The sequence below is a fragment of the Euleptes europaea genome, chromosome 18 (assembly GCF_029931775.1).
Source record: "Euleptes europaea isolate rEulEur1 chromosome 18, rEulEur1.hap1, whole genome shotgun sequence".
In the NCBI taxonomy this organism is placed as follows: domain Eukaryota; kingdom Metazoa; phylum Chordata; class Lepidosauria; order Squamata; family Sphaerodactylidae; genus Euleptes; species Euleptes europaea.
Window position 1 is genome coordinate 40,440,540 of NC_079329.1, and position 27,769 is coordinate 40,468,308.

At 50.0% G+C, this 27,769-nt stretch overlaps 1 protein-coding gene across 1 annotated transcript; it reads left to right on the plus strand.

Annotated features, from left to right (window-relative positions):
- The first annotated feature begins 3,018 nt into the window (after nucleotides 1-3,018).
- EZH1 (enhancer of zeste 1 polycomb repressive complex 2 subunit) lies at nucleotides 3,019-27,759 on the plus strand. Its single transcript, XM_056863147.1, has 20 exons — nucleotides 3,019-3,038; nucleotides 8,052-8,172; nucleotides 9,874-10,002; nucleotides 11,024-11,143; nucleotides 17,550-17,670; nucleotides 17,962-18,135; nucleotides 18,583-18,685; nucleotides 19,323-19,486; nucleotides 20,307-20,398; nucleotides 22,522-22,705; nucleotides 23,063-23,259; nucleotides 23,554-23,645; nucleotides 23,951-23,991; nucleotides 24,458-24,583; nucleotides 24,717-24,895; nucleotides 25,568-25,663; nucleotides 26,359-26,440; nucleotides 26,638-26,718; nucleotides 27,457-27,541; nucleotides 27,628-27,759. The coding sequence occupies exons 2-20, from the start codon at nucleotides 8,056-8,058 to the stop codon at nucleotides 27,686-27,688; spliced, it is 2,244 nt and encodes a 747-aa protein (XP_056719125.1). The 5' UTR covers nucleotides 3,019-3,038; nucleotides 8,052-8,055; the 3' UTR covers nucleotides 27,689-27,759.
- The last annotated feature ends 10 nt before the right edge of the window (nucleotides 27,760-27,769 follow it).

The window sequence follows — 27,769 nt, forward strand, 5'->3', positions numbered from 1 at the left end:
TAAATACAAAGCTCAAGCTGATAAACGCCGCTCACCAGGCAAAGACTACTCAGTGGGAGACATGGTTTATTTGTCCATCAAAAATTTACGGTCCAACCGTTCGTGTAACAAACTCAGTGCCAAGTACGTGGGTCCCTTCCCCATTACTCGTATCATTAACCCAGTGACTGTGGAACTTTCCCTCCGAAAATCTCTCAGATGGATCCATCCTGTCTTTCATGTCAGTTTGCTGAAACCACATATGCCTTCTCCCGAGTGGCATCCTGAACCACTTCCTGAAGTACCAGTGATGGTTGGGGGGGAAGAACATGTTGAGATTGCAAAAATCCTGGTATCCATCATGGATCTCTCCACTATTTAGTTCGTTGGAAACATTTCGGTTCCGCTCACGATGAATGGGTACGCGCATGTGATGTATCTGCGCCCCGTTTGATCCACCAATTCCATACTGCCTACCCTCACAAACCAGTGCCTCCAAATGGACCGGTGGGGGAGCGGTAGGGAGGGGGCCTAAAGGAGGGCAGGATGTCAGGCCTGCTTTCCACTGCTCTTAGCAGCCTGTCAGACTGTGAATGTTTTAGTTTCGATTCCACCAGGTGCCTCTCAAGGTCGAACTACTGAATTCCTGTTCCAGCGCTATCTCCCGTGGGAACAGCTCCTCGGTAGAGGGGGGGGCGCCTTGACCCATTGTGACTAATACTTTCCCTTATAGGCCTGCACTGTGCTTCCAATTGCCATTTGTGCCAATGTACCTGTAAGCTCTGCATACCTGTATGTTTTCCAATAAATCAGCTCTCTTTTGGACTCCTTGTCTGTGGATGCTGTTTGTGGGATTACCACGGGGACAAGTGCTTACAGTGATTGAGTAATCACGTTCAGACATACACGCAAGCTACACGTAGAAACTGCTGACAAATAGAACTCAGAGGCTGCTGCCCAGTGGCCCCCCTTCTCTCTAGCACCAAGCAGACACGCACGCACACACACACACACACACAGGACAAAGGCTGGAATGTTCCCTCTCACATAAGGAGGAACAGCCTCCCTCCCACCTATTCCCCCCTTTCTGATACTTTCTCGCTTCAGCCTGCTAGGGAGCAAGAGTTCTGTTCAGTAATGTAACAGTTCCCACCCACTCTGTAAAGACTACGACGGGGCAGTGACAAGCTACATCGGATGTTGATTGGAATGTGAATTGTCTATATAACCTCTTGCATTGCCCCTCCCTCTGTGTGACCAGATAGTAGAGCTCATCATGTCTGCATCTGAGATCACCTGGTTTCTTCCTTGGCCAATAAAGAAAGCTGTGAAGCTCAACCCAACCTCCTGGTCTTCATTTACTCCATTGGACTCTATGTCAATGAGGGGTCACATCAGAAGGAAGGAAGGAAGGCAGGCCCAGCGTGATTGGGGTCTAGGTGACCGTATGAAGCGTGAGGACCCAGGCAGAGTAACCAGCAGTTTATTAAAGAAGTCTAATCATAACGATAACTCAAGCCACAACAGGATGACAAAGCCAGTCAATCAACCCAATAAAAACCCTAACGCTTTACTGTCCCTAGCCGTCTCCTGGCACTAGGCCTCAGGCTAACTAACCCCTTCCTGGAGGAGGGATCCCTCCGTCTGCAGCAGCCTCTCCCCAGCCCTGCTCCCTAGGAGTGAACCCCCTTCCCTTTCCAGGCAAGGCCTTTTATTCCTTCTCCCCAGGCCCCATTCCCTTACCCCTGATTGGCCCGAGCCTTCCCTCCAAATCCTCTTCCACCAATCACAAGGCCCAGAGGGTACCTGGGAAGTGTAGGCCTGGTAACTACTTTAATATAGGCCTCCCTGGGGCCTGTAGGCCACCCTTGAGGCCTGCGCTCATGACACCCGCCCTGAGCCCGGCTTTGACTGGGAATGAGGGTGGGCTATAAATTTAACTAATAGATAAATAAATAATAGGGAGATAGAAGGTCATCAGAGGGGGGTTGTTAGGATAAAGCGGTGAAAATTGATTTTTGGTGTTAAAATGCACAAGCCGCCTGAATTGAGAATTCAGACGTCTTCTTATGGTTCCGATTGGCTCTGGCCTAAGGGCTGAGCTATAGAGCTATTAAGCCGCGCACCAACGAAGGGTTCGAGGCTCCAGCTGCCAGAATGTAGGCTATGAATAGATTCTGGCCAGCTCCGTGAGCCCTGACAGCTGGGGGTTCGGGTGCTGCGAGCCCCCGAGGAAACTGTGAAAGTTGACCCATCACGGGGACATTTTGAGGCCACATGAAATGGGTATTAGAGCACGTTCTCAAGTTCACATTGTGTACTTCAATCCAGGGGCTTATGGTTCTATCACTGAAAAACTCCATCGATTCTGTTGAGAAAAGAAAGTTGCTTCCAGGGGGGCCCCCCGGGAGTAGGGGCCCTGAAGCTTAAGCTTCATTCGTGTCACAGTAGATCCACCTGTGCCTAGAGCGTGCGCCCCCACGCCCCTTCCGCCCCCCGTTCCCTCCCCCCCAACCCCCCCCCGTTCTTCCTCCGCGTAGACCCAGCCGCGCCTCCCGCCTCCAGCAACGCGACGGGCTCTTGGCGCGGCTCCAGCCGGCCGGGGCACCCGAGCAGCGGCGCTCAACCCCCGGCGCCCTTGCTGCATCTGACCCAGACACGCCCCGTCTAGGACGCCCCGTCCCCGCCAGCCCTGCTGCGTCTCCCCGCGCGGCGCGGCGGGTGGTTCAGTCCGGCTCCTCCTCTGTCCGCGCTTGGCCCTTTCCAAGCGGGAGGGGGTGTGTGTGTGTGTGCTGTGGGCGGGGCCTCGGAGCGGGAGCTCTGCGGCAGAGGGGGCGGGGCGTTGCGGGGCGCGGCCGGGGCGAGGCGCTGCTCGGCGCATGCGTGGCTGGCACTGACGACGCCGCGGCTCCTGCGGGTCACCTGAGCGCCGCCGCCGCCGCCGCCCGGGAGGGAAGGAACGAGTGTCGTGAGGGAGCGGCGCGCGCCCCGGCTTGCTCGTGGGGGTGTGGGGCGCCAGCGACAGCCGCCCCCCACCCGGAGGGGCAAGCGAAGAGGAGGTGACGACCTTGTGTGTGTGTGTGGGGGGGGGACGTTGGGGTCCCGTAGGTGGGAAGGCAGCCTGTGGGGAGGGCGCGCGGGGCCTGTGCGGCGTGCCCCTCCCCCTCCCGCGTCTGTGGCGCTGCCCGGCCGTGGGGAGAGGGCTCCTCTGCCGCTTGAGACGCCGACGTCAGGAGCAGGGGGGCGGCGGGGGGCGAGGGACCGTGGCGGGGGCGGGGGAGAGGGGGGGCGGCTGCAGAGGCCCCTTCCGGGCGGGCGCGCGCGCGCGCGCGTGGACGTGAGCGGCGGGGTCGCCCCTGCGGGACGGGGCCTGGGGCGGAGGCAGGCTCGTCTGCCCGGGAGCCGCCCGCCTTGTCTTGCCCCGTCGCCACCCGCGAAGGCCCAGAGGGGCTGTTTGTCGGCTTCCTCTCGGCGCTGGCGGCTTGAACAAGGTGGCGCGTGGCTCGCTGGCGCTCAAGCCCGGAGAGCGGGCACGTGCGGCAGAAGCCTGCCTGTGTGTGTGTGTGTGTGTGTGTGCGTGCGTGCGTGCGTGTGGGGGATGCCCATGGGGGTCAAACAGCAGCAGCACGCCTGCTCTTGGGCGAGTCTCCCCACTGCCCGCAAGGTTCCCGAGGTCGAGGCTGCACAAGCTCCAGGGCTGCCAGTCCCGAGGTGAGACCAGCAGCTCTCCAAACAACCGAGGTCAGTTTCCCCTGGAGAAAATGGCTGCTTTGGAGGGGGAGCGCTGTGGCGTTATTCTCTCCCCGAACCCTGCCCTCCCCAGTCTCCCTACCCCAGCTCTCCAGGAATTTCCCAGCTAGGAATGGGCAGCCCTAATCAGGTGGAATCCCAAAATCCCACCATGCTTCCGTTTCAGTGGCATCTGTTGGTGATGATGGTGCCAGGTTAATGAAACCATTCCTCGTAATGTTTTTGTTGACAAGGTGGTAAGTTGCTAGTCAGAATGGATAATAGTCGTGATGCATACAAATTTTCTCCAAGATCGGAGGAGCATGCCTATCATATTAGGTGCTGTGGAACACAGGCAGGATCGTGCTGCTGCGGTCGGTCGTCTTGCTTGTGGGCTTCCTTGGGGCACCTGGTCAGCCACTGTGTGAACAGACTGGTGGACTTGATGGGTCTTGGTCTGTTCCAGCAGGGCTTTTCTTATATTCTTACTTAAAATATGATTTGGATCCTATTACTGTTGGGATTTATAACTGGTTGACAGATCGCACCCAAAGAGTGCTTGTTAATGGTTCCTCATCATCTTGGAGAGGAGTGACAAGCAGAGTGCCTCAGGGATCTGACCTGATCCCTGTGTTGTTCAACATCTTTATTAATGACTTGGATTAAGGAATAGGAAGCTTGTTAAATTTGCAGATGATAATAAATTGGGAGGGATAGCAAATACAGTTGAAGACAGAGTCAAGATACAGGAGGATTTTGACAGGCTGGCAAACTGGGCTAAAACAAATAAAATGAATTTCAACAGAGATAAATGTAAAGGTCTGCATTCATGTAGGAAAAATCAAATGGAGAATTATAGAAGAAGAGTCGGTTTTTATATGCCGACTTTCTCTGCTACTTAAGGAAGAATCAAACCGGCTTACAATCACCTTCCCCTCCCCACAATAGACACCCGTGAGTTAGGTGGGGCTGAGAGAGTGTGACTAGCCCAAGGTCACTCAGCTGGCTTCAAGTGTAGGAGTGGGGAAACCAACCTTGTTCTCCGGGTTAGAGTCCACCGCTCCAAACCACCGCTCTTAACCACTACACCACACTGGCTCTCTTGAGCTGCTTAAGGCACATGTATTCTGACTTGAATATAGGTATATATCATGGCTAGTGTCCATTTTGACTAGCAACTTGTCTTGGCAGGAGTACATGTGAAAAGGACCTAGGACAGTGATGGCGAACCTTTTAGAGACCGAATGCCCAAACTGCAACCCAAAACCTACTTATTTATCACCAAGTGCCAATACGACAATTTAACCTGAATACTGAGGTTTTAGTTTAGAAAAAACAACTCATACATTCACATATTTTGCATTAAAAGAAAAACACAATAACAGAGCTTTCAATGATACAAACAACTTTTTATTGAAAGGTAAAAGTTTGCATTTGGCATGCATCTCTCCAGGACTCGTCCTCTGCTCAGCCACCGGACATTATTGTACATAAGTAAACAATTATACTGTGCCTGAACCTCCTCAAGAAGTGCTTGAAACTGTCAACAATTCAGAGCACGAGCCATGTAATTCACCATTTTTGTGATATCTTTGACGACATTGTCAAATTTTTTGAACAATTAATGTGATTTTTGCTGTTGTGTGCATGCTGATAATTTGTCTACCCTTGGCTCATACTTTGTAAGTTTGAGAGCAACACATGCAGGACTCAGGTCATCTGTTAGCCTGTTTCTGGTGTCAGATTTGATTTAATTCAAAGCTGAAAACAGCTGCTCACAAGCATAAGATGATCCAAACAAAGTAAGGAAAGCAATCCCAAGTGCTTTCATTGACTTAAAATTATTTGGCAGAGAATTCCACACTTTAAGGATTTCATTTTCAGAACTAACTGTGCTGTCCTTTGTCATCCCTTCTATCTTCTCAAGTGTTTCAAGCAGGTCATAGAATTTATTTTTCCAGATAGAGCTTTCTTGAAATTCTATTAGCTCCATTTCCAGATTTTCTAAATCTAACCAGTGTAGGCAGGAAAGATCAGGTTCTTCAAATTTGACTTTATCTGGAGAAGTAAGAAAACACAGGGTTGTCTCATCTTACGGAACTGTAAAAATCTGTTACTGAAATTCACCTTTGCAGCTGCTACAATGCTAGAAAATTCCTTGTAGATTTCCTGATGGCTTGTAGGATTGTCTGCAAATGTAGAATTTTCTAAATGCTTTTTTAGAGGGGCGGGGCCCCAGACAAACTGAAGACGGACGGTGGCCCCGACGAGCTGCCCCGCAGCTCAGCTGAGGGGGGGGGGGCTAGCAAGGTTGTCTCCATCTTAAGGAACTGTAAAAATCTGTTGGTAAAATTCACCTTTGCAGCTGCTACAATGCTAGAAAATTCCTTGTAGATTTCCTGATGGCTTGTAGGATTGTCTGCAAATGTAGAATTTTCTAAATGCTTTTTTAGGGGGGCAGGGCCCCAGACAAACTGAAGACGGGCGGGGGCCCCGCAGCTCAGCTGAGAGGGGGGCGTGGCAAGGTGCTCGGCCACAGCGTCCCAGGTCCAAACTGAAGACGGGTGGGCCCGACAAACTGTGAGAGAGGGAGGGGCTTGCCCCAGGTGCAAGGAGAGGGAGGGTGCCAGCGCAGGCTTGGGGAGCATGGGCTTGGGGAGAAGGAGCACCGCCCTCAGAGCCCGCAACACGGCACAGCCCTAGGCAGACGCGACGGATCCGCGCGTGCCCACAGAGAGGGCTCGGCGTGCCGGCTGCGACACACGTGCCATAGGTTCGCCAACACAGAGCTAGGAGTTTTAGTAGACCATACACTGAACATGAGTCAGCAATGTGATGTGGTAGCTAAAAAGGCAAATGCGATTTTTGGGCTGTATCAACAGAATTATTGATTTACTCTGCTCTAGTTAGACCTCACCTGTGTTCAGATTTAGGCACCACAATTTAAGAAGGATGTAGACAAGCTGGAATGTGTCCAGAGAAGGGCAACAAAGATGGTGAGGGGTCTGGAGACCAAGTCCTATGAGGAAAGGTTGAAGGAGCTGGGAATGTTTAGCCTGGAGAGGAGACGACTGAGAGGTGATGTGATATGATAGTACTTGAAGGGCTGTCATGTAGAGGATTGTGTGGAGTTGTTTTCTGTTTCCCCAGAAGGTTGGACCAGAACCAACGGGTTGGAATTAAAAGAGTTTTCAGCTAAATGTTAGGGAGGAACGTTCTGACAGAGCGGTTCCTGAGTGGAACAGGCTTCCTCAGGAGGTGGTGGGCTTTCCTTCTTTGGAAGTTTTTAAGTAGAGGCTAGATGGCCAGCTGACAGCAATGCTGATTCTATGACCTTAGGCAGGTCATGAGAGAGAGCACAGGAAGGGATGAGTCAGTGCTTGGCTCTCGTGGCCCTTTCTTACATGCCAGGGTAATGCTGATCACCACTTTGAGGTCAGGAAGGAACTTTCTTCCAGGCCAGATTGGCCAGAGATCCTGGAGGTTTTTTTGCCATCTTCTGGGCAGGGGGTTACCGCAGGAGTGGGGGGAAGGTAGTCCTGTATTATGTAGGGGGTTGGACTAGATGACCCTTGAGGACCCTTCCAGATCTGTGTGTCTACGCTTCTTTAATGGGCCATCCTGTTTTTGTGTTTAGGACAATTTCACTACTCATGCATACACACAATCTGGTTTGCGTGGAGGTTGTAGCTTGAGAGCACAAGACTTACCTTAGAAGGAAAAAATAGATTTTGTTTAATGGAGCTGGTATGGGAGTGTTGCGTAGCACCGTCTTTGGCTTTGCCTGCTGTAATTTCTTTTCTTTTTTTAAATAATATTTTATTGGATTTTTGAGGGTACAGAAAAAAATATGGGAAGGGGGAAAAAATATACATCATTTCTTGCCATCCTCTAGTGCGACCACGGCCCTCATCGCTTCTTTGATTGAAACCCTATTTCTTTTCTTACGTGAATCACTCGCTGTTTCCGCTAAAACTACTACATATATTCAGTTATCTCGTCATCTACTGTAATAAATTGTAAATATCATAATTAAGCCTTTTAATTTCTGATTCTATTTCTACTACTTCAAAACATACTTTATACCGCCTGCTGTAATTTCTATGAGTGAGGGCTGTCAGCCAAATTGTAACACGGCTCTTTGCTGGCTATGTTATGCAAGGTAAGCCAACATGGCCATTTATGTGAGTGACGTAGGTCACCAAACGTTGCTTTCCTCCAGAAAGAGGCTTCGACTTTTTGTCTTTTATGGAGTATGGACCTACCTAGCGAAGGGGGCCCCTGCCCCTTGACCAGGATGCTGTTAGCACAGCTCACCTTTTGGGTGTTCTCTTTCCCCCCAGGAAAATGGAGATTCCAGCCCCACCAACTTCAAAGTGCATTCTCTATTGGAAAAGGAAAGTCAAGTCAGAATATATGCGCCTCAGACAGCTCAAGAGGTTCCAAGCGAACATGGGAGCAAAGGTAAAGTTGTACCTTAGCTGTGGATAGAAAAGCTGCTGTTTCAGTAGGGGTGGGCAAATGGATTGCTGGGCGAGAGATGTTGCTGGTTTTCCTCTTGGAGCTTAGGGAGTTTGTGGCCCTTCACATCTTCTCCCCTCCTTGGTTTTAGCACTGAAGCTGACTAGAAGATAGCTTGAATTACATCAGCAGTCCGTGCAAGAAACATCTAGGGGAAAGGATGATGTTGAAAAACAGATCTTTGACATTCTGGCCTTCTGTGCGTGGGGAGAAGCAAGGAGATCTCCCAGTTAATCCAACAAGCATTTTCGAAATGTATGCTTTTATCCCACTTCTCACCCAAATTTGCTCGAGGAATTTTTATAAAAGCAAGAAATATGAATTATGTTAAAATTCCATACTGTTTTTTCTTGTCGAGGGAGTTGTCAGCTGAGCTAGATGCAGGCCTGGTGCTCCTGCGCCTTCCCTCTGATGTCGCCATCGATGGGGAAGGAAGGGGGGCTTTTGTCTGGAGCTGGATCCAGGCAGAATGGGACAAACCATTGGAATGGCCTTCTGAGTCGGTTCCAGGGGGGTTGTTCTTAACCAAGAGGAAGCATACATTTCAGAAGAGTTTTAGTCATAGAATCATAGAGTTGGAAGGGACTGCCAAGGTCACCCAGTCTAATCCTCTGCACAACACAAGAAATTCTCAACTACCTCCCCCCCACTCCCCCCCCCCCCAGTGACCCCTGTGTAAAGCGATACCATCACTTCGTGTGATCTGGACACCAAACCTCTGTTGATACAGCCCAAAATTGCATTTGCCTTTTTAGCTACCACATCACACTGCTGACTAATGTTCGGTCTATGGTCCCTAGATCCTTTTTGCACATACTACTGCCAAGACTAAGTGCCCTGTGGTGCAGAGTGGTAAGCTGTCCTGCAGTCCAAGCTCTGCTCACAACCTGAGTTTGATCCCAATGGAAAGTTGGTTTCAGGTAGCTGGCTCAAGGTTGACCTAGCCTTCCATCCTTCTGAGGCCGGTAAAATGAGTACCCAGCTTGCTGGGGGTAAAGGGAAGAGGACTGGGGAAGGCACAGGAAAACCACCCCGTAAACAAAGCCTGCCTAGTAAATGTCAGGATGTGACATCACCCCATGGGTCGGGAATGACCCGGTGCTTGCTCAGGGGACCTTTACCTTTTTACTGCCAAGACAAGTCTCCCCCATCCTATAATTCTCCATTTGATTTTTCCTAGTTTTAGCCCAATTCTCCAGCCTGTCAAAATCATCCTGTATCCTGGCTCTGTCTTCTACCATATTTGCTACCCCTCCCAATTTAGTGTCATCTGCAACCAATTTAGTAGTCTGTTGCAACCCTCACCCCACCACAAGATAAGAGTCTTGTAGCTCCCTATGGCTAAACGTATTGATTGTGGCATAAGTTTATGTGTGGGGAGTCTGGTCTTCATGAGCTTCTGCCACAATACGTTTGCTCTGTGGTAGGAGGCATAAAAAGGTTGTGAATTCTTTGGAATTCTCCCTGCCTCCTGCACACTGTCCTTGTCTTCTTTGATCAGGGAGGCAGGTTTACAGTCAACTTTCTGACAGCTGAGTTGGAGAGGCCTGCGCAGAACACCCTGCCAAGAGGATTCCGGCCCTTTTGATTCTTAAACATGGGGTCAGCAATCAAACGTTTTCTGCCTCCCTCTTTTCTTTCTAGGCTTTGTTTGCCTCTAACTACGCGAAGGTACAAGAACAGAGAAACATCCTGAATGAGGACTGGAAGAAGCTCAGAGTTCAACCTATTCAGTCAATGAAGCTGGTTAGAGGACATCCTTTTCTCAAACAGGTATTTCTGACTAGGCTGCTGCTGGCTTTTCTACATCTGTCTACATGGTATCTTATAGGGACACAGGGACCCTTTGGGCCTACTTTTCCAGCCTTGGTATTCATACCCCCCAAATAAGGGACCTTCTGTGTTATGCTGCCATGCCATAGTGTGTGATCTTCTCACTGGAATTTGAGGGACAGCCTGTGGAAAGCCTTTCCAGATTGACCTATATCAGACACACTTACTCTCTGTCCCATTGAAAGCCAAGTCATTTTGTAAAGTCCTTGTGGCTGTCATAGGTCCTGTACATCAAACATACACCTGGAGTTTTCTGCTTGGAACTTAATTCCGAGAAGCACACAGGACCGATTCAGATGGGTCACAGCATGTGGAGAGGGAGGGTTAAGCTTCAGGAAGCATCTGTTGGCCCCTCTGCAAAAACTTACACGTGCTAATGGCTACATATACATTTCCTCAACAGGGCAAATAGCAGCTTCCTGGGGGCATTTACGGTTGGGAAAACTGAGGCCTAAGCATGCATTCTGCCTATCTGCCTGTCTGTCTGTCTCTGACTCTCTCTTATGGATTTCTTCCCTAATTTGAGAGTTCCTTTCCTGGGCCAAACAGAGGTGCAGGTTAAAATTTTCTCCAAGATTACTCTTGACCAGTCACTTCAAAATGTAGATTTGAGGCCCAAAGGGGTGAGAGGCTAATAATAATTTATCAGGGCAATTGACAGCCTAGCCAAAGTGGTGAAATTTGGCCTGGTGATTTGGCTGCACATCTGTTACCATAAAATGCCATCCTGTTCCTGGAATATAAGTTGGGGATCATATTTCCCAAGTCCAACAGATAAACCTGTGTTGGTATAAGAGCATAACTTACCCTTACCCCACAGACTGCACTGCATGACAGTTAATATTCCACGTTCCACCCTGAGACTGAATAGAGTGGCTGTTGGCAGGAAGAGGCCTGTTTGGGAGGGCAGCCCCACAGATGCCTTCTTATCAACCACACTTATCTTATCTCCCCACTTTAGTGCACTATTGAGAGCATCTTCCCCAGTTTTACCACACAGACTGTGTTCATGCGGACCCTCAACACGGTGGCCCTGGTGCCTATCATGTATTCCTGGTCCCCACTTCAACAGAATTTCATGGTAAGTCACTGCTGTGGTCTGTGAGGGCTTGCCCCAGGGGGAACCGGAGCTGCTTTCTTTGAATCCGGGGCACTGTTTGCTCAGACTTTTCAATCTGTTTGGGGGATGTCTGCCCTGCAATCACCAGCCTTTTTTGAGGGATGCTTTTAGTTTGCGTGCCTTATATTGTATTTGTGCACCTGAACATGATTCCAAGTCCCTCCCCCCCCCAGCTTTCTCATGTCCACTGGCTTCTGGTTAAGCTGTGGCCGCTGGCTCTTTACAGGTGGACGGGGTTAACTTGTCATCACCTTTCCCCCAAACAGCACCCTGCTCTGGATGAATGTACGCTTACATGCGCGAGTGCTTAAGGCTTGGGTCAAAAGCTGTGGGAGGAGGAGGAGCTCCCTTGGTTATGGGTTCTGCAGACTAGATGGTACTGGGCAAGCAGGTGCTTCTCAAGTGCCTCTGTCACGGTTCATGCTGTTAAAGTTACAGGCTTTTAGAAAGGACCACTTCCTGAGAAGTGATATATTATCTTATTCAGCCAGCTACCCAATAAGCAGGACTCAATGATTCCTACCGAAGTAGGCTCTCTACTGAAGTGTGCCAATAAATTTATAAACAGTGGGTTTCATTATTTACCATTTATTTCACATAAAATATATGCATGTGAATATTTATTCACTATTAAAAACATGTCATAAAGTACAAACATTATGATTCTTATACATGTTCATATATGCAAGCAATCTTAAACAACCTTAAGCAGTTTCTATGTTTCTTTATATTTCTCTTTATAAGAGTTCAAACCTTGAACTTGTAATTCCATTTCATTCAGGAATATAACAGTTACAGAAATCCTGTAAAATATGATTAATACAATGGGAAAAGACCTGTTATAGTTAAAAGCATCTTAATTCACCTACCATTTCATAAAATATAAGACATAAAGCTTTGCTTAATTATGTCTTTTCCAAACCTCTCCAGTTTATATGCTCAACTTAGGGAGATTTGTAAAGGTCCCAACTCATGTTTAGGATATTCAAACCTTTTCTGTAAGGACATAGAATCTTTCCAATATTTCTATGTTCTTGCAATATCTTTGGTACATGCAAAGGTCAGAGAATCTCTGGTTCCTAGTTCATATAAGAGCTGAAGTCCAAAACTTCAGTATTTCATGCTAGTTTATATTCATGAAAAATTGTTCTGAAGTCTATGTATCAGAGAAAGCTATGTCTATGCAAAGCTAAAATTAGAGCTATGCAAGACTACAGTCGCCCTGACCTGGATGGCCCAGGCTAGCCTGATCTCGTCAGATCTCAGAAGCTAAGCAGGGTCAGCCCTGGTTAGTATTTGGATGGGAGACCACCAAGGAATACCAGGGTTGCTGTGCAGAGGAAGGCACTGGCAAACCACCTCTGTTAGTCTCTTGGAATGAAAAACCCCCAAAAGGGGCCGCCATAAGTCGGCTGCGACTTGACGGCACTTTACACACACACACAAGACTATAGTCAATTGGTAATTTGTAGCTATGTGTAGCTTTAATATTCAAGAGTTTTTACTTACAACTCTGTTCTGAGGTCTCTCTGGTTATGCCAATATTAGAGAGAACCTTGTATGTGAACCTATAGTTCTATGTAAGAGCTCAAAAGCTCCATGGACCTTAATCCATGTATAGACTATACTGTGTATGTACTATCATTGTCACTGAGTGCAGAAGCGTCCCCTGGCCGTTGGGGAAACCTCTGGCTCATACCCTAAGAGATATCTCTGGTTGACTAGAGAAACCTCTGAGAGTGTCTCAAAGAACATGTTTCTAGTCCCTTCATCTCTTTGAAGGACTTGTGTCTGCAAGTATTGGAAAGCCAAGTCAGACTATATAGATCTTTGTGAGAACTCATTAATCCTTGCTGGAATTAATGAGATGTCAGTATTCCAAATATGGAAAGATCCGATACTCTTAGACCCACATTAAGGTTAGTAGGAATTCTAAGAGTCTCCATCCTATTCATAGGAAGGAATAGTCTGCAAGCATCCATTTCAGACATCCAGCCTTAGCAAGTCATCTTGAAATGAATCTCCCTCAAAAGGAGTCTTTTCCATTCTCACAAGAAGTTTTGTGAAATGTTAGTTACATATCACGCAAGATATGGAATGAATAAAGGCCAGACAGCAGATGCTGCCCTCCAATAACTCACTAAGTTTTTACATCTTCACGCAAGAGATGGAGAAAGTCAATGGCCAGACAGCAGATGCTGTCCTCCACTAACTCTTCTACCTAATGGCTGCTTGACTCCAGCTTATATTCTTTCAAGATCAGTGGTTATCTGATCTAAGGTTTCAGTGCTTCTGCCCCTCTGGAGCAGAGGGTTACGGTGTTCTTGTACCTGTCAGCACTTTACTGAGGAGCCATTTGCTTCTTATCTAGTGACCTTCTAAATATGACATTGCTCCAAGACAGAGGACTAGGTCGCACTACTTAACCTTACTCATAAGAGGAAGAAAAACCCTTCGCTTCTGATAATTAGTGCTGATGTCTCATTTCACATTCATATGCAGGCAACTATATTACCCTATACAGCTCATAACCTTGGTGTAGCAGAGAGCTGCACTCCATGCTTATCTTAGAGAAGTACTGGAAAACCCTCTTCCTGAGAACAAGTATTGCCCCATCATTACAGTGATACATAACAGCATTACATTATTCTTCTTTGTTTATACATCTGAGATTTATGTGGGATTCCATGGGCATGTTACTCTCCATTTACGTCATAGCCCGTCACACCTCATCCCCTTTGCGAGATCAACGGTGCAGTCTTCTGGAAGGCAGATTTTTGGGTTGTTTCCATGGGAGGCTTTTGTGGGTGTTGAGTTGGCACGATCGCTGACAAAAATCCTGACTGGTCAGTCCTGTGCTGATTGCTGCTAGTCCAAACAGTTCTAGTAGGACTGACAGGCTGGTCAGTAAAGATGGTTCTTGGATGATACATATGGACCTATTCCAGTCCCCCATCAGGGGAGCATTTGGCAACCCAGTTTGTTTTACTTGCCCTTGAGGTGAAAATGGCCTCTGCAGCCACCTCCATTCTGTTGTGGAGGAATTTACACAACTGGCCCAGGTCCCAAGGCACTAGTGAGAGGTTCACCTCTCTAGCCTTATCCCACCATTGCCAACAGAATGGAGAATCTGTCAGTGCTTGTCATCACATATTCCTGTTCTGTCTCCTTTAGACTCTTTAAAAACTCTTTTCCAAATGAAGAACTGCAGGCTTCTCCTGGCCAACTATTCTAATTTACTCTGAAAGTAGGCACACAAGTAGTAGCTGGTGGCAAAAGACCAAACTTGCTACAGGGTCTAGGGAATAAATATCCCTTCCGTGTGATCTGACTGTGTGCTCTGTAAAGCTCTTGTGGGAGAGCATACTGGATTTCAGCACAAACGTAGATGTTAAAAGAACTGAAAGTAGGGGTTGAATAAAATTGGAGAGAGATTGCTGCAAGTGAGAGAAAAATCAAAGCCACTCGATAGTTTCTCTTTGTTTTAAAGAAGTTAATCCTCGTTATAGATGCGTTAGATATGGACTAAAACACATAAAATGAATTTCACTGAGATAAAGGTAAAGTTCTGAATTTAGGTAGGAAAAATAAAATGGAGAATTATAGGATGAGAGACACTTGTCTTGGCAGTAGTATGTGCGAAAAGGATTTAGGAGTCTTAGTAGACCGTACACTGAATATGAGTCAGCAATATGATGTGGTAGCTAAAAAGGCAAATGTGATATTTGGGCTGTATCAACAGAAGTTTGGTGCCAGATCACGCAAAGTGATGGGACAGCTTTACTCTGCTCTGGTTAGACCTCACCTAGAATACTATGTTCAGTTTTGGGCACCACAATTTAAGAAGGATATAGATAAGCTGGATCATATCCAGAGGAGGGCAACGAAGATGGTGAGGGGTCTGGAGACCAAGTCCTATGAGGAAAGGTTGAAGGGTCTGTTTAGCTTGAAGAGGAGAAGACTGAGAGGTGTTATGATAACCATCTTCAAGTACTTGAAGGGCTGTCATATAGAGGATGGTGCTGAGTTGTTTTCTGTTACCCCAGAAGGTCGGACCAGAAGCAACAGATTGAAATTAAATCAAAATAGTTTTCGGCTAAACATTAGGAAGAACTTTCTGACCATTAGAGCGGTTCGTCAGTGGAACAGGCTTCCTCGGGAAGTGGTGGGCTCTCCTTCTTTGGAGGTTTTGAAGCAGGGGCTAGATGGCCATCGGACAGCCGTGCTGATTCTGTGAATTTAGGTAGATCATGAGAGGGAGGGCAGGAAGGGTTGCATCAGCATTTGGCTCTCGTGGCCCTTTCTTGCATGCCCTGGGTGCCACTTTGGGGTCAGGAAGCAATTTTCCTCCAAGCCAGATTGGCCAGGGATCCTGGAGGATTTTTTTTTTTTTTTTTTTGCTGGAGCAGGGGTCACTGGAGGTGTGGGAGGGAGTGAGTTGTGAATTTCTTGCATTGTGCAGGCGGTTGAACTAGATGATTCTGGAGGCCCCTTCCAACTATGTGATTCTATGATTCTGTGTTGTTCCAAAAGTAACCCCCTCCCCAAAACCAGGAACACAATTCATGCAATAAATATAACAAGGTGTGCTATGCATCATTGGCTTGGTCATAAAAAAAAGTACAGGTTGAGCATGTCTTATCCTTGGGACCTGAAATGGTCTGTATTTTGGAATTTTTGCATATACATAATGAAATATCTTTATACCCATAGCCTGAATGTAACTTTAAACAATATTTTTAATAAATATGTGTACATTGAATCATCAGGAAGCAGAGGTGTAACTGTCTCTCTAGAATACCTGTATCAGCTGTTAAACAAGAGCAACAACAAACTAACTATAACAACAGCCGGCTTTCAGTCTCCACCTGTGATGCAGAATACACTGTATTTTATTTTTTGAGGTGAGAGGAAATATTGAAAGCAGGCAGCACAGATCTGCCTGCCGTCTCGAAGGGTCCGGTTTTCGGATCAGTCCAGATATGGGATGTCCGGATAAAGGATACTCTACCTGTATTACATGGATTGTGTTCTTAAAATCCTTGATAGGTATTTGACTGGTCAATTGGCCAGATTGTTTTAGAACTGTCCAATGCCCCTCCTTGGGACTAGTGTCAGTAGTTGCATGGTCATTATTTGTGACAATGGCAACCTCTCCCAATCCCTTGGGCTCCCTTAAACTCTTCTTTCTCAAAGATCAATGTTTTTTCTTCCTGCTTTTCAGTGTTTGAGGTACCTTGTAAGAATTTTAACTCTCTTGCTAACTCTGTTTTTCTGACAAATTGTGTACAGCTGTGCTACGCCAAAAGTGAAAGCCAAAAACACCATCCATGTAATACTTTTATTAGGATGTAGCAGTGTGTGAGCTTTTTGACTTCCCTAGAGTTTTTCAACAGGGCAGATGTTAAAAAAATAAAAATTATAATAATATTACATTAAATGGCATGTGTCATTAGGTTGATCCTACTAAAGCAAGGGTCCCCAGTGTGGTACCTTTTCTGGATCCCACCAAGTGTTTTTAGGAAGTGGGTGGGGCCAGGTAGGGCTTTTGCCCAGCAAGCCATCTGACTGACTATTGGAGATTTGATGGGCTGTGCAGATTTTTTTAGATGTTTCTTTGGCAGTGGCTGCCACCACAGCCCAAAGATTTACATCATGATGCTGAAGTTAAAGCTGTGGCAATCATTTTGTGGCTGGCTCCGCCTACTGTGGCAGCCATTTTGTGGCTGCGTCCGTCATGCTATGTCACAATTCCAAAGGTGCCTGCAGGCTCAAAAAAGTTGGAGACCCCTGTACGAAGGTATTACATGCATGCCATTTTTGGCTTCTTGGATCTCTTTATGATCCTAGAATATAAAATTTGGTTGGAAGGATCATTAACACAATGAGCCTAAAATGTAATGGACCAAATAAATCTGTCCAAGCTTGATCACAGATCCCAGGCCAAGTGAAGTTCAAAGGAAGAGTAAGTTCTGCAAGTCATGTCAGATGTCTTTGTAAATTTACATCTTTGCTTTTACATAGACCCCGGGCATCTTGCATATTACCCACTAAAAAACACAAGTTACTATAATAAATCCTTAACAACATAAAGCATACAGTAATACTATTAAAGTTGTGATTTTCATCTAAATCTTTCTTTCTCGTCTCCCAAGCGCTGTGTTCTGGTGGGTCTCCTCTGGGGTGGAGCTCCCCAGTTGCTCCTGAGCGCAAAGGCCTCCCCCCTGAAGCTAGAGCGGGCGGCCCTTTCAGGTCAAGACACTTATCTGGTGTGCTGCGGACCGCGCGCCCCTACCACTCGGAGGCTCTCCTGGTGAATGGGCAAGTGGCATAGGCTCCCACAGGCTGTGTCTGCTTCACTCTGCAGGTGGAAGATGAGACTGTTCTGTGCAACATCCCCTACATGGGGGACGAGGTAAAAGAGGAAGACGAAACCTTCATTGAGGAGCTCATCAACAACTATGATGGCAAAGTGCATGGAGAGGAAGGTAGCTGAAGGCCCCGGCCAGTCTGTGGGTGGGGTTGGGAAGACTCTGTGAATTTTTAGCATTCCACCTGAGAGGGGATGTCCTCCTCCTCCTTTTGGCTGCTCCTTGGCTTGTCCGGACTGGAGGCGAGTATTCTTTCGCCAGCAGGGCTCAGCCTGACACGCAGGCTGCCGTTCTTGCCAGGATGCAGGGCCAGCCTCCCTGTCTGCATTGGTGCAAGAGGCAGGTCCTGTTCCGTGCTGGGCGTGGTGCCTCCTGCAGACCCATCATCCGCCAAGTTCTCTCTTCCAGAAATGCTGTCTAGTTCCGTCCTCATCAGTGATGCCGTGTTTCTTGAGCTGGTTGATGCACTGAATCAGCACTCCGAGGAGGAAGAGGAAGGGCACGACGCTGCTGAGGGCAAACTGGAAGCTGGCAAGGATGAGCTGCCGGTCACTCGGAAGAGAAAGCGGCTTTCTGTGGAAAGTAAGTCTCCCTCCCTTCTTTGGCCCGCTCAGATGCCATCCGACTTCCACTTGCCTTGAGTGGAATGAATCGTCAGGCAGTGGTGGTGGGGAATTTCGGGTCTCTGCGGTCAAAGCTCCTTGATTGGGTCTTTTTTGTCTGGACTGGAGGCAAAAACAATCAAGAGTGCTAGTGCTTGCTTCTGTCCTCCGCCCCCTCCCCCCCTTCAGAAGTCATGGTCATTTTTGTCCAGTATCTTGTGTGTGAAGCTGTTAAGTCGGTTTGGTTACACTCCTTCACTGTTCTGTTTGTTTGTGATACAACACGACTTCCAAGCGTGTCCTCCCTCTTTAGTGGTTTGTGGCTGGTTATCCTCTTGGCCCAGCCTATGTTGAAAGACTGTTCCTGGAAAGGGGAACATCTGCCTTAATTTGGAAATGCTCATGCTTCCCTCCCTACCTGATACAGGCAACAAGAAAGGTTCCAAGAAGCACTTTCCAAATGACATGATCTTTACTGCTATTTCCTCAATGTTCCCTGAGAATGGTTTTCCAGATGATATGAAGGAGAGGTAAGGATTTTCCAACGGGAGCCAAGTACCTTCGGCTTTTCTGGCTGAGGGACAGCAGTAGTTTATTGAGGTATAAATACCCATGATCTGTACCTGGAAAAAATTATGAATCTGTATTAAAAACGTAGTTCCAGCTACAGTTTCCCAGTGTATGAGATCAAAATGCAAGCTGCACTGACTGTGAAAGTGATCTGGAGTGTGGGTGGGGGAGGCTTGGCTTGGGAGGGGGGTCATCTGGTGACATGCGCAGTGAATACCTGCTTGCTTGCACCTGTTCTCTGCTTGTTCAGTGTGAAAGATGTTGGCTGATGCATCCGTGGTTGGCCAACAGTTGACCTTGGCTGGGCTGCATGGCTTTGTGGCCCCTTCCTAGTCTGATCCTGCAGTTTCACATCTTGCTGTGTGATTGGGGTTGCACAGATATGTAGAATCCGGCCTGTGTCTTGGTTGTGTCCCTGGGCTGTTCCTTATGGTCTGTGCAGCACTGAAAGTATCTGTCTCTTGCCTACAAAACCATAAAGTTGTAGCTTTTTTGGGGGGGTTAATTCTACTAGAAAGGGTAGTCAAGTCAGGGCTCCTTGCATCCTGCTGCAAGCCCTTCTGGAACCCCTGTGTGTCTGGTGCTCCTCCCCTACAGATACAGGGAGCTGACCGAAGAGTCAGACCCGAACGCGCTCCCTCCACAGTGCACACCGAACATCGATGGCCCGTGTGCCAAGTCTGTCCAGCGTGAGCAGGCCCTGCACTCCTTCCACACTCTGTTCTGTAGGCGGTGCTTCAAGTACGACTGCTTCCTCCACCGTGAGTGCCCAACAGGGTCCCCTGCCCCCCCCCCCCATTGTCCTCGCCTCTTCTGTCCCGGTTTAGGAGTGAATGTCCTCAGCCAGTGACCGCTTCAAGGAGGTGGCCACAAATGTCAGGGATGACCTCCATGGGTGTTCCCTGTGTGTGGGAAACATTTCCTACAGCTCTGGACACATCCTGGCATCCTGGAGCGCAGCAAAGGTCTGTTTGCTGACAGGATCAAACTCCTCCTCTGTAACATGTGTACACCAATCAATTGGACTGTTATGCCCCTCACAGAGTTTGTTGTCTGCCTTATTTTTATCATTTTGTGTGTCTATATAAACTTTGCACAGCACATGAATAGACGTGCCAAACCTAACTCAGAGCACGAAAGCCAGAACTCTCTGGCAATAAAACAGCTGGATCAGAATTCCAGTTCAAGGCAGCACTGCTGGGTAGGTCTCTTTGGAAACAAACAATGTCCTTGGGCAGCCTGGCTCTGGTTTATTAATTGGTAAGGAAACAAAATTGCTTATGTGTCTCTTGTAATGCAAACGACTCTGGTAGTTTTTCAGCAGGTCTTTTAGAGAGATTTGGTTCTGGTCTGTGTTTCCTCCTGATCTAGCAGTGTTGCATTTGGGCTGGGCTAAATCTTGAGTGTGGTCATTTTCAGAGGTTGAATAGCAGCGGATTGTGATGATGATGCTTGCAGGTGTTTTAGAAGGTGTGTGTTGGGGGGGGGGTTTCATAACCCATTTCTGAGGCCTGCAGCCACGTAGAGTTTGTTCTGACAACTCCCCCTTTTACCCTTAGCAAAGTGGTTCCTGTCTTTCAGCTTTCCATGCTACTCCCAATGTGTATAAGCGGAAGAGCAGAGAGATCAAAATTGAGACGGAGCCCTGCGGTCCAGACTGCTTCTTGTGGTTGGTAGGTAGGGTCAGAAGTCATGTAGAGGGCAGGAAAGTATTGCATAGAAATGAAAATGTGGGAGCCCCAGAAGAGATGCTGTGAGAGTTGCATGAGCAGGATGCCCCACCAGTCACTTGTTTCCCTTTCTCAGTCAGAGCATCTACAAAGGGACTAAGTGGGCTTTGGGAGACAGAAATGGGGGGGAGGACCCCTTGCCACCGCTCCTCTGTCTGACTGATGTCTTCCCACCCTACTCGCCTACCCTTTGCCTGGTCCGGTCCATCTGCTTGCCCTGAGAGGAAACCAGACACTCTTAACGGGAGATTAAAATCAGGAAACCAAGGAGGGAAGGGTTAAGCACCCCCTTCCCTTCCCCCAGTGCTGCTCCCTCATCCAAAAGCCACCCCCCAATAGCTGTCTGGGCCTTAATAACTCCACGGGGGATTCTGATCGCAGGTTTCCTACTTGACGTTCCGCTCTGCTTGTGCTCCTGTAGAGGCTGCTCAACCGATGCCCCCCACCTCTTCCCTGGATATTGGTGTGTTGACTTACCAGGGTGGGGGGCTGCTTTGAAATGGTTGATCTTTCCCTTGAAAAGAGGAGGGCTTTGGGCTGAAGGGGCAGTGCAGGCTGCCAGCCCTGGCCTGGAAGCTTCAGTGTTCCCTAGCTCCCCTTCCCAACCCCATATTATCATTGCCAAGATTTTTTTTCCTTATCGGCATTGTATAGTGAACCTGCAAAACTCAAGAAAGAAGAGTTGGTTTTTTTAGGCCAGCTTTTCCTACCACTTAAGGAAGAATCAAACCGTCTTACAATCACCTTCCCACAACAGACACCCTGTGAAGTAGGTGGGGCTGAGAGCTCTAAGAGAGCTGTGACTAGCCCAAGGTCACCCAGCTGGCTTCATGTGGAGGAGTGGGGACTCAAACCTGGTTCTCCAGATTAGAGTCCACCGGTCCTAACCACTGCTCCTTAACCACTACACCACGCTGGCTCTCCAAACCTCAGACAGACCCTGCAAACCACTGTCCTGGTACTGAATGGTGGGATTTCATTTAGCACAAGCTGCACGTTCTGAGCACCAGAAAGAATTGCAGGTGCTTCTTCCCATTGCTGTGGGATGTCATTGTTGGTCCATCTTTTCTTGCTACAGAGAGGCAGAAAAAGCTTGGTATTCCTATGGGGAGAATCATTTATATAAACCGATCTCCCTCTTTATCTGCTTTGGTGTGTCCTGGTAATAGTTCTTCTTGTCACAAGCCCCCAGCCTTGTCGTTTTCACCATGATTCTGGATCATGTGCTGAAGGTGGTCAGTGAGCTCTCTGGATCTTCTATTCTCCGCTGTTCGCCTAAAAGGCACACTCAGCTGGCCCAGCAGAGGAGGGGCAGCTGCCAGGCTTCTGGCCCCCCTTCCCGGCAGTTGAGTTTTTCCCCCACACAGACCTCTGCAGAAAAACTGCCTCCAGCTGTTCAGGACTCTGAGCAGGGAAGCCTTTGAAGCCCTCTTCTTGGCTCCTGCCCAAGCGTCTGGGAGCTGCGTGTGCTCGGGAAGCCCAAGGCTGGAGCAGCCACTGCTCCCTCCCTCCCAGTGGGCCACACAGTCCAGTGCGGCAGCCCCAGAGCATCCGGGTGCGGGCTGTTTGGTTTCCTCCTCAGAGGAGCATCCCAGTGCAAACTTGCCAGTTGGGCTTGGGAAGGAGCAGGGAAGGAAGGGCTCTTTGAATGGGCAGCTTCTGAGGCTCTGGCAGGCGGAGCAGCCCCCATTAATCTGAAGAGTCATGACTGGGGTTGGGAAGAGCCCTGTCCTGTTAGCTGTGGGCCAGAATGCCTGGGGGCAGACCTGACCAGGAGTGTTCTGGATGGGCTGCTGGTGGCCAGGAGCAAGCCAAGCCGGGTGGCCCCGCAGTGCTGGCTTGGACTCTCCCAGTGGCCCCCGCCACTGCTCCTGCTGCTGTTGCCGGCATTGGTGCTGGGTAGGCCCTGTGGCTCTGCCAGCATCGCAGGAGTGGCTTGGCTTAGCTTGCGCTGGGCCCAGGCAGATGTCCCGGTCCACCCTTGCAAAATTCTCTTGCCCTGCCTGCCTGCTTGTGTGGACCCTCCCTGGTGTGCCTGTGTTTCTCTGACCAGGTTTTGGTTTTAGGAGGGAGCCAAGGAGTTCGCTGCGCTGCGCAACCCACGCTCCAAGTGCTCTGGACGGCGCCGACGCAGGCACCCCACCCTCAACACCTCCTCTTCCTCCAGTGCTTCGACTTCGGCCAGCACCGAAGCCAAGGAAGGCGACAGTGACAGAGACACCGGCAACGACTGGGCCTCCAGCTCCTCTGGTACTGGAGGCACCCTCGAGAGCATCTCCTGCGGCCTTGGAGCTGCGTGAGGGGGGGTGGAGGGGGGTTTCCTCCTGGGCTTTGGCAGTCGAGGGGCGAGCAGATTTTGGCAGACCGTGGCCTGCTTCTCACAGGTCCCCCACCCTGAGCTTAGCGAGAGACAGGGGCTTGCGCAACAGATCCCATCTTTGCTGGAGTAAATTAAATCGCTCTGTGCAGAGCGCTTTTCTCTCCTCAGAGCCAGCTGTTGTACACCTGGGATTCAGCGTCGAATCTCAGGGCAGGTGGTTTAGCAGGTGGTTTCTCTTTCACGACCACACTTTCAAGATCTTTGCACTTGTTTTCTGGTTGCTCTAGAGGCAAACTCACGTTGCCAGACTCCAACGAAGCAGAAGCTGAGCCCGGCCGTCTCGCAGCCGGTCCTGTCTGAGGAGCCCGTGGAGCCCGTGGAATGGACAGGGGCAGAGGAGTCTCTCTTCCGGGTCTTCCATGGAACCTACTACAACAATTTCTGCTCAATCGCTAGACTGCTGGGAACGAAGACCTGCAAGCAGGTGCGGGCCTGTGGCCAGCAGCTGTCACACCTTTCTCCCCCACCCAGCCTCTTGAGTCAGCCGGTGTAGCGGTTAGAAGGTTGGACCAGGGCCCAGGAGACTTTGGTTCTAATCCTCGCTTGTGCCATGGAAGCCTGCTTGGAAACCTTGGCCTGATCACACTCACTCAACCTAACCTACTTCACAGGGCCATTCTTAGCATAAAAGAGGGGAGGGGATAATGAGGTTGTAACCTGCTTTGGTCCCCATTGGGGACAAAAGTGGGGTATAAATGGCACATCACTCTTCCGGCAGGTATTTCAATTTGCAGTGAAGGAGTCCTTGATAACGAAGCTTCCCACACATGAGCTCCTGAACCCCTCCCAGAAGAAGAAGAGGAAGCACAGGTGCATGCCCAGGGCGCCCCATGTGTGTGGGCTGTGGAATTCAGCTGTCCTGGGTGCAGATTCTGCTTTTGGGAGTGGAGGGTGCCCAGACTTTCCCCTCTGCATACCACGGGGAGTTGAATCGGAGATCCAGGGTGTGGTGGATTCCCCTGAGACTTGGCTGACCTGTGCTAGACCTTTGCCGTGCTGTTCCCCAATCCCCCTTTTGCTAAGGGAGAGAAATGTCTGGGCATCTTCAGGGATCAACCAGATTATAATCAGGGCATTCTTTCCCTCTCTCTCCCCCACCCTCTCCTCCCCCAAAGGCTGTGGGCTGCTCACTGCAGGAAGATCCAGCTTAAGAAAGGTATTTTCTTTGACCCCCCCACAATCCCCAGTGGTTTGGCTGTCCTTCCCCCCCCCCCCCCATGGGGAGCAGCAGTGGAGCCTGAAGGGTCTCCAGGAGCCCCGCACCCCCCCACCCCGTGCCTTCTGTCCAGCACTTCCCGTGGCGCTTGCTGCAGCCGGGGGCACCACAGCGTTTTGTCCAGGGCACACCGTAGCAGCTGCTACCCAGGGGGCTGGTGGGGGTGGCGGTTCTCAAACATTTTGAAGTGGGATGTAAACTTTATTGCTTCGAACTGTTTTGCACCTTCCGCAGAGGCCCAACAGAAGCTCACCTTCCAGCCTCCCGGCAGCCTGGGGCCCCACTCCTTTGGTTCTGTGTGGAGCACACCGCGCTTTCTGCTGGTGGCCGTGGGGCTGCAGCTGTGGAACCCGCCTTCTTCCTGGTGCCCCCCTCACATTCTTCCCCCCCCTCTCTCTCTGGCCAGATAATTCATCTACTCAGGTGTACAACTATCAGCCCTGTGACCACCCCGCGCACCCTTGCGACAGCTCCTGCCCTTGCATCATGACCCAGAATTTCTGCGAGAAGTTCTGCCAGTGTAATCCAGACTGTAAGGACTGAGGCCCTGGGCCACATGGGCCGAGTGTGGGGTGCGGCTTCCTGCGGTGGGTGGGCCCTCCTCTCCTGGGCAGTTTTTCTCTTGGTTTGCGTGTCCCTTTAAAACCGCCTGTTTCTCCCGCAAGGCCAGAACCGTTTTCCTGGCTGCCGGTGCAAGACGCAGTGCAACACCAAACAGTGCCCATGCTACCTGGCCGTGCGGGAGTGCGACCCGGACCTCTGCCTGACTTGTGGGGCCTCGGAGCACTGGGACTCCAAGGTGGTTTCCTGCAAGAACTGCAGCATCCAGCGGGGCCTGAAGAAGGTATGTCTCCGCCCGGGAGAGGAGAGGCCAGTGGGAGAGGAGGCTGGCGAGGAGTGGAGATGTGAGATTGGGGCTGAGAAGGACGAACTGTTGCCCTGCTGGGCGGGGGTGGGGGGCAGATGTGAGGAGGCTCCCCGGGTGTGGCTAGTTCATTCTGCTCCTGATAGCAGAGGGGCAAGGAGCCGTGGGACAGAACTCAGGCCCAGCAGATGGCAGGCGGGGTTGAAGTACTTGCATTTTGAACATGTTCTGATTTCATAAGCTGCTTTGTATGAAGGTTGAGGGTGCTTAGAAATGTCATTTAAATAAAGAAATGTTTTTTGGGGGGAGGGGGAGGAATGTTCATCATCCCTGCTCCAGCCTCTGAGATCTTTGCCAGGCATTGCCGAGCTTCTCACCACACCCATAAAGACCATAAAGGTTCAGAGGAGCTGCTCCTGAGGTGCACGGAGCCAGTGCCCCGTGTTCTCAGCTGCAGGCTGGGAAGGAGAGACACATGTCCAGAATCTAGTGAGGGCAGACATCGCCTGGTTGTGGGCAGGGCTCTCGAAGCCGTGGCTCGCTTGGGACTTCCCAGCCCCGCAGTTCCTTGGGGTGACGCTGATCTGCCGCTTCCTTCCTGCGAGCTGAGCTCCAGGCCGGCTGCGGCAGCGCTGATCTCTCCCCTTTCAGCACCTGCTGCTAGCCCCGTCCGATGTTGCTGGCTGGGGAACCTTCATCAAGGAGGCCGTGCAGAAGAACGAATTCATCTCGGAGTACTGCGGGGAGGTGAGTCGGAAGCCAGGCCACGGCTTTGAGGTCCCAGCCCCACCCCCCTGCGGCCCTCCATGAGTCGAGGGCGGGGCTGGTGCTCCACTGCTCCCAAAGTGAGGTCTTTTGACAACTTGATCTTTGAGCCTGGCCGGCTGGATAGGAGAAAAGGGGATCCACCTTCACAGAGATCCACCTTTTCTCACTCCTGCCAGGAAACAGGCCTGGTAGTTGGTGGGAGGATCCCTGCGCATCTGCCCAATCCCTGTGTGGAGTGTTCTGCTTCAGCCTCTCCTAACATGTTGGCCCTCGAGGCAGAGGGGGCCGGGTGAAAATTGCCTGCCGCTGGATTCCTCAGGCTCCCTCCTTAGCTTGCCCTGGTTTCAGGTTATGATTATTTGGTTTATAAATACAGCCTCACATCTTTCTTCAGCCTTGCTGTGTGTTCCTGCTAAGCGGGCTGCGGATGGAGCCCCACAGGGAGGCCCGCCTGAGGCTGACCCTGTGTTGACCTACCATTTCTGGCCAGCTGTCTTAGGTTGGGGGCAGCTCTCTCTCAGGCTCACGCGGGCTCTCAGTTTGGCTCTAGTTGGTTTATATGCTGCACTCTGGTTCTGCGTCACCCTTGGGGGCCCATTTAGGTGCAGCGGCAGTCTGAGAGATGAGGAAAGGCTGGGTATTCTGCTACCTTCTCCTGTCCCTCCTCTTCCCAGCTCATCTCTCAAGACGAGGCTGACCGACGTGGGAAAGTCTATGACAAATACATGTCCAGTTTCCTCTTCAACCTCAATAATGGTAACTAGCTGTTTTGAGGGCCAAGAGAGCTTGTTTCATCTTCAAGTAATGGGAAGGGGAGGAGAAGCAACCAGCATCAGGAAAGTGGTGGGGATCTAGACGTCCTCCTGTGCTGGTTGTATCAGCCCTCAGCCTGTGCAGTAGGCCTGGCCTCTGGCCCCTTGAGATTTCAGCTCTCCTCTCTCTTCCCTGGACAGATTTCGTTGTTGACGCAACCCGCAAAGGCAACAAAATCCGCTTTGCAAACCATTCTGTCAATCCTAACTGCTACGCCAAAGGTGAGGCTGTGAGAAGCTCAAGTGCCCCTGTATCACGGCAGAGCCCCCCCCCCCACACACACACACAAAACTGGGAAGGGTGGCTTCTCAGCAGGCCCTTCCAGAGCTCTCCTGGACAGCAGCCTTTCCTGGGGCAGATTGTTTCAGGAGCTTTTCCAATGTGAAAAGGCATGCCTTTTAAAGCATCAGTGAAGACGACTGCTTCAAACCATATGGTTGTATTCCCAAAGTCCACATATGTAATTGTAGATTTTAAAAAAGATTTTAAAAGTCTTTCGCAGACTCTGGAGCAGCCAGAGGTAGAAGAAGAGCTTGGAGCGCTGATGTCTGCAAAGGAGCCGCCTCCTTGGCCCACGGCAGAAGAGGCAAAAGTGGGCGGGGGGAGCTCTTAACGTCTCTTCGCTGAACGCTCTAGCTGAGTTTCTGGGGTGTGGTCAGGTGCTTGAGCTGTGGTGGGAATCCTGGCTTCCAGGTCAAGCAGGCATGCTTCTAATCTCTGTGAGAAAAGAATCAGAGTTTGGTCCAGGAGCCCCAATTTCTGGTCCCCTGTTGATTTAAAGTGTTGTGCCAGAGTGGGGTCTGTGGAACTCTCTTCCCAGGTGTGTTGTAGCTGAAAGACTGACTTGAACTGCGGGCAGTCTGGAGGGCCAGTGACCGTCATTAGCTGGTGGGGGGGGTCATACAGCTGGTGCCATTGGGCACCACTGGACTCTCTCTCTCTGTCTCATCCTGTGTTAGTGGTGATGGTGAATGGAGACCACCGCATCGGGATCTTTGCCAAGAGGGCAATCCAGGCGGGCGAGGAGCTCTTCTTTGATTACAGGTGAGTGCACACATGTGATATTGGGTGTCCTGCAGGCAGCTGGAAAGAGAACGCAGCTGTTGACTGCACTGCCTCTTTTCCCACAGGTATAGCCAGGCAGATGCGCTCAAGTATGTCGGCATAGAAAGAGAAACAGACATCATTTAATCGCTGCTGCTAACCAGCCCCATCCGGATCTGTGCTGCTTCCCTCGTTGCTGTGTGTGTTGTCAGAGCTTCATTCCATCCA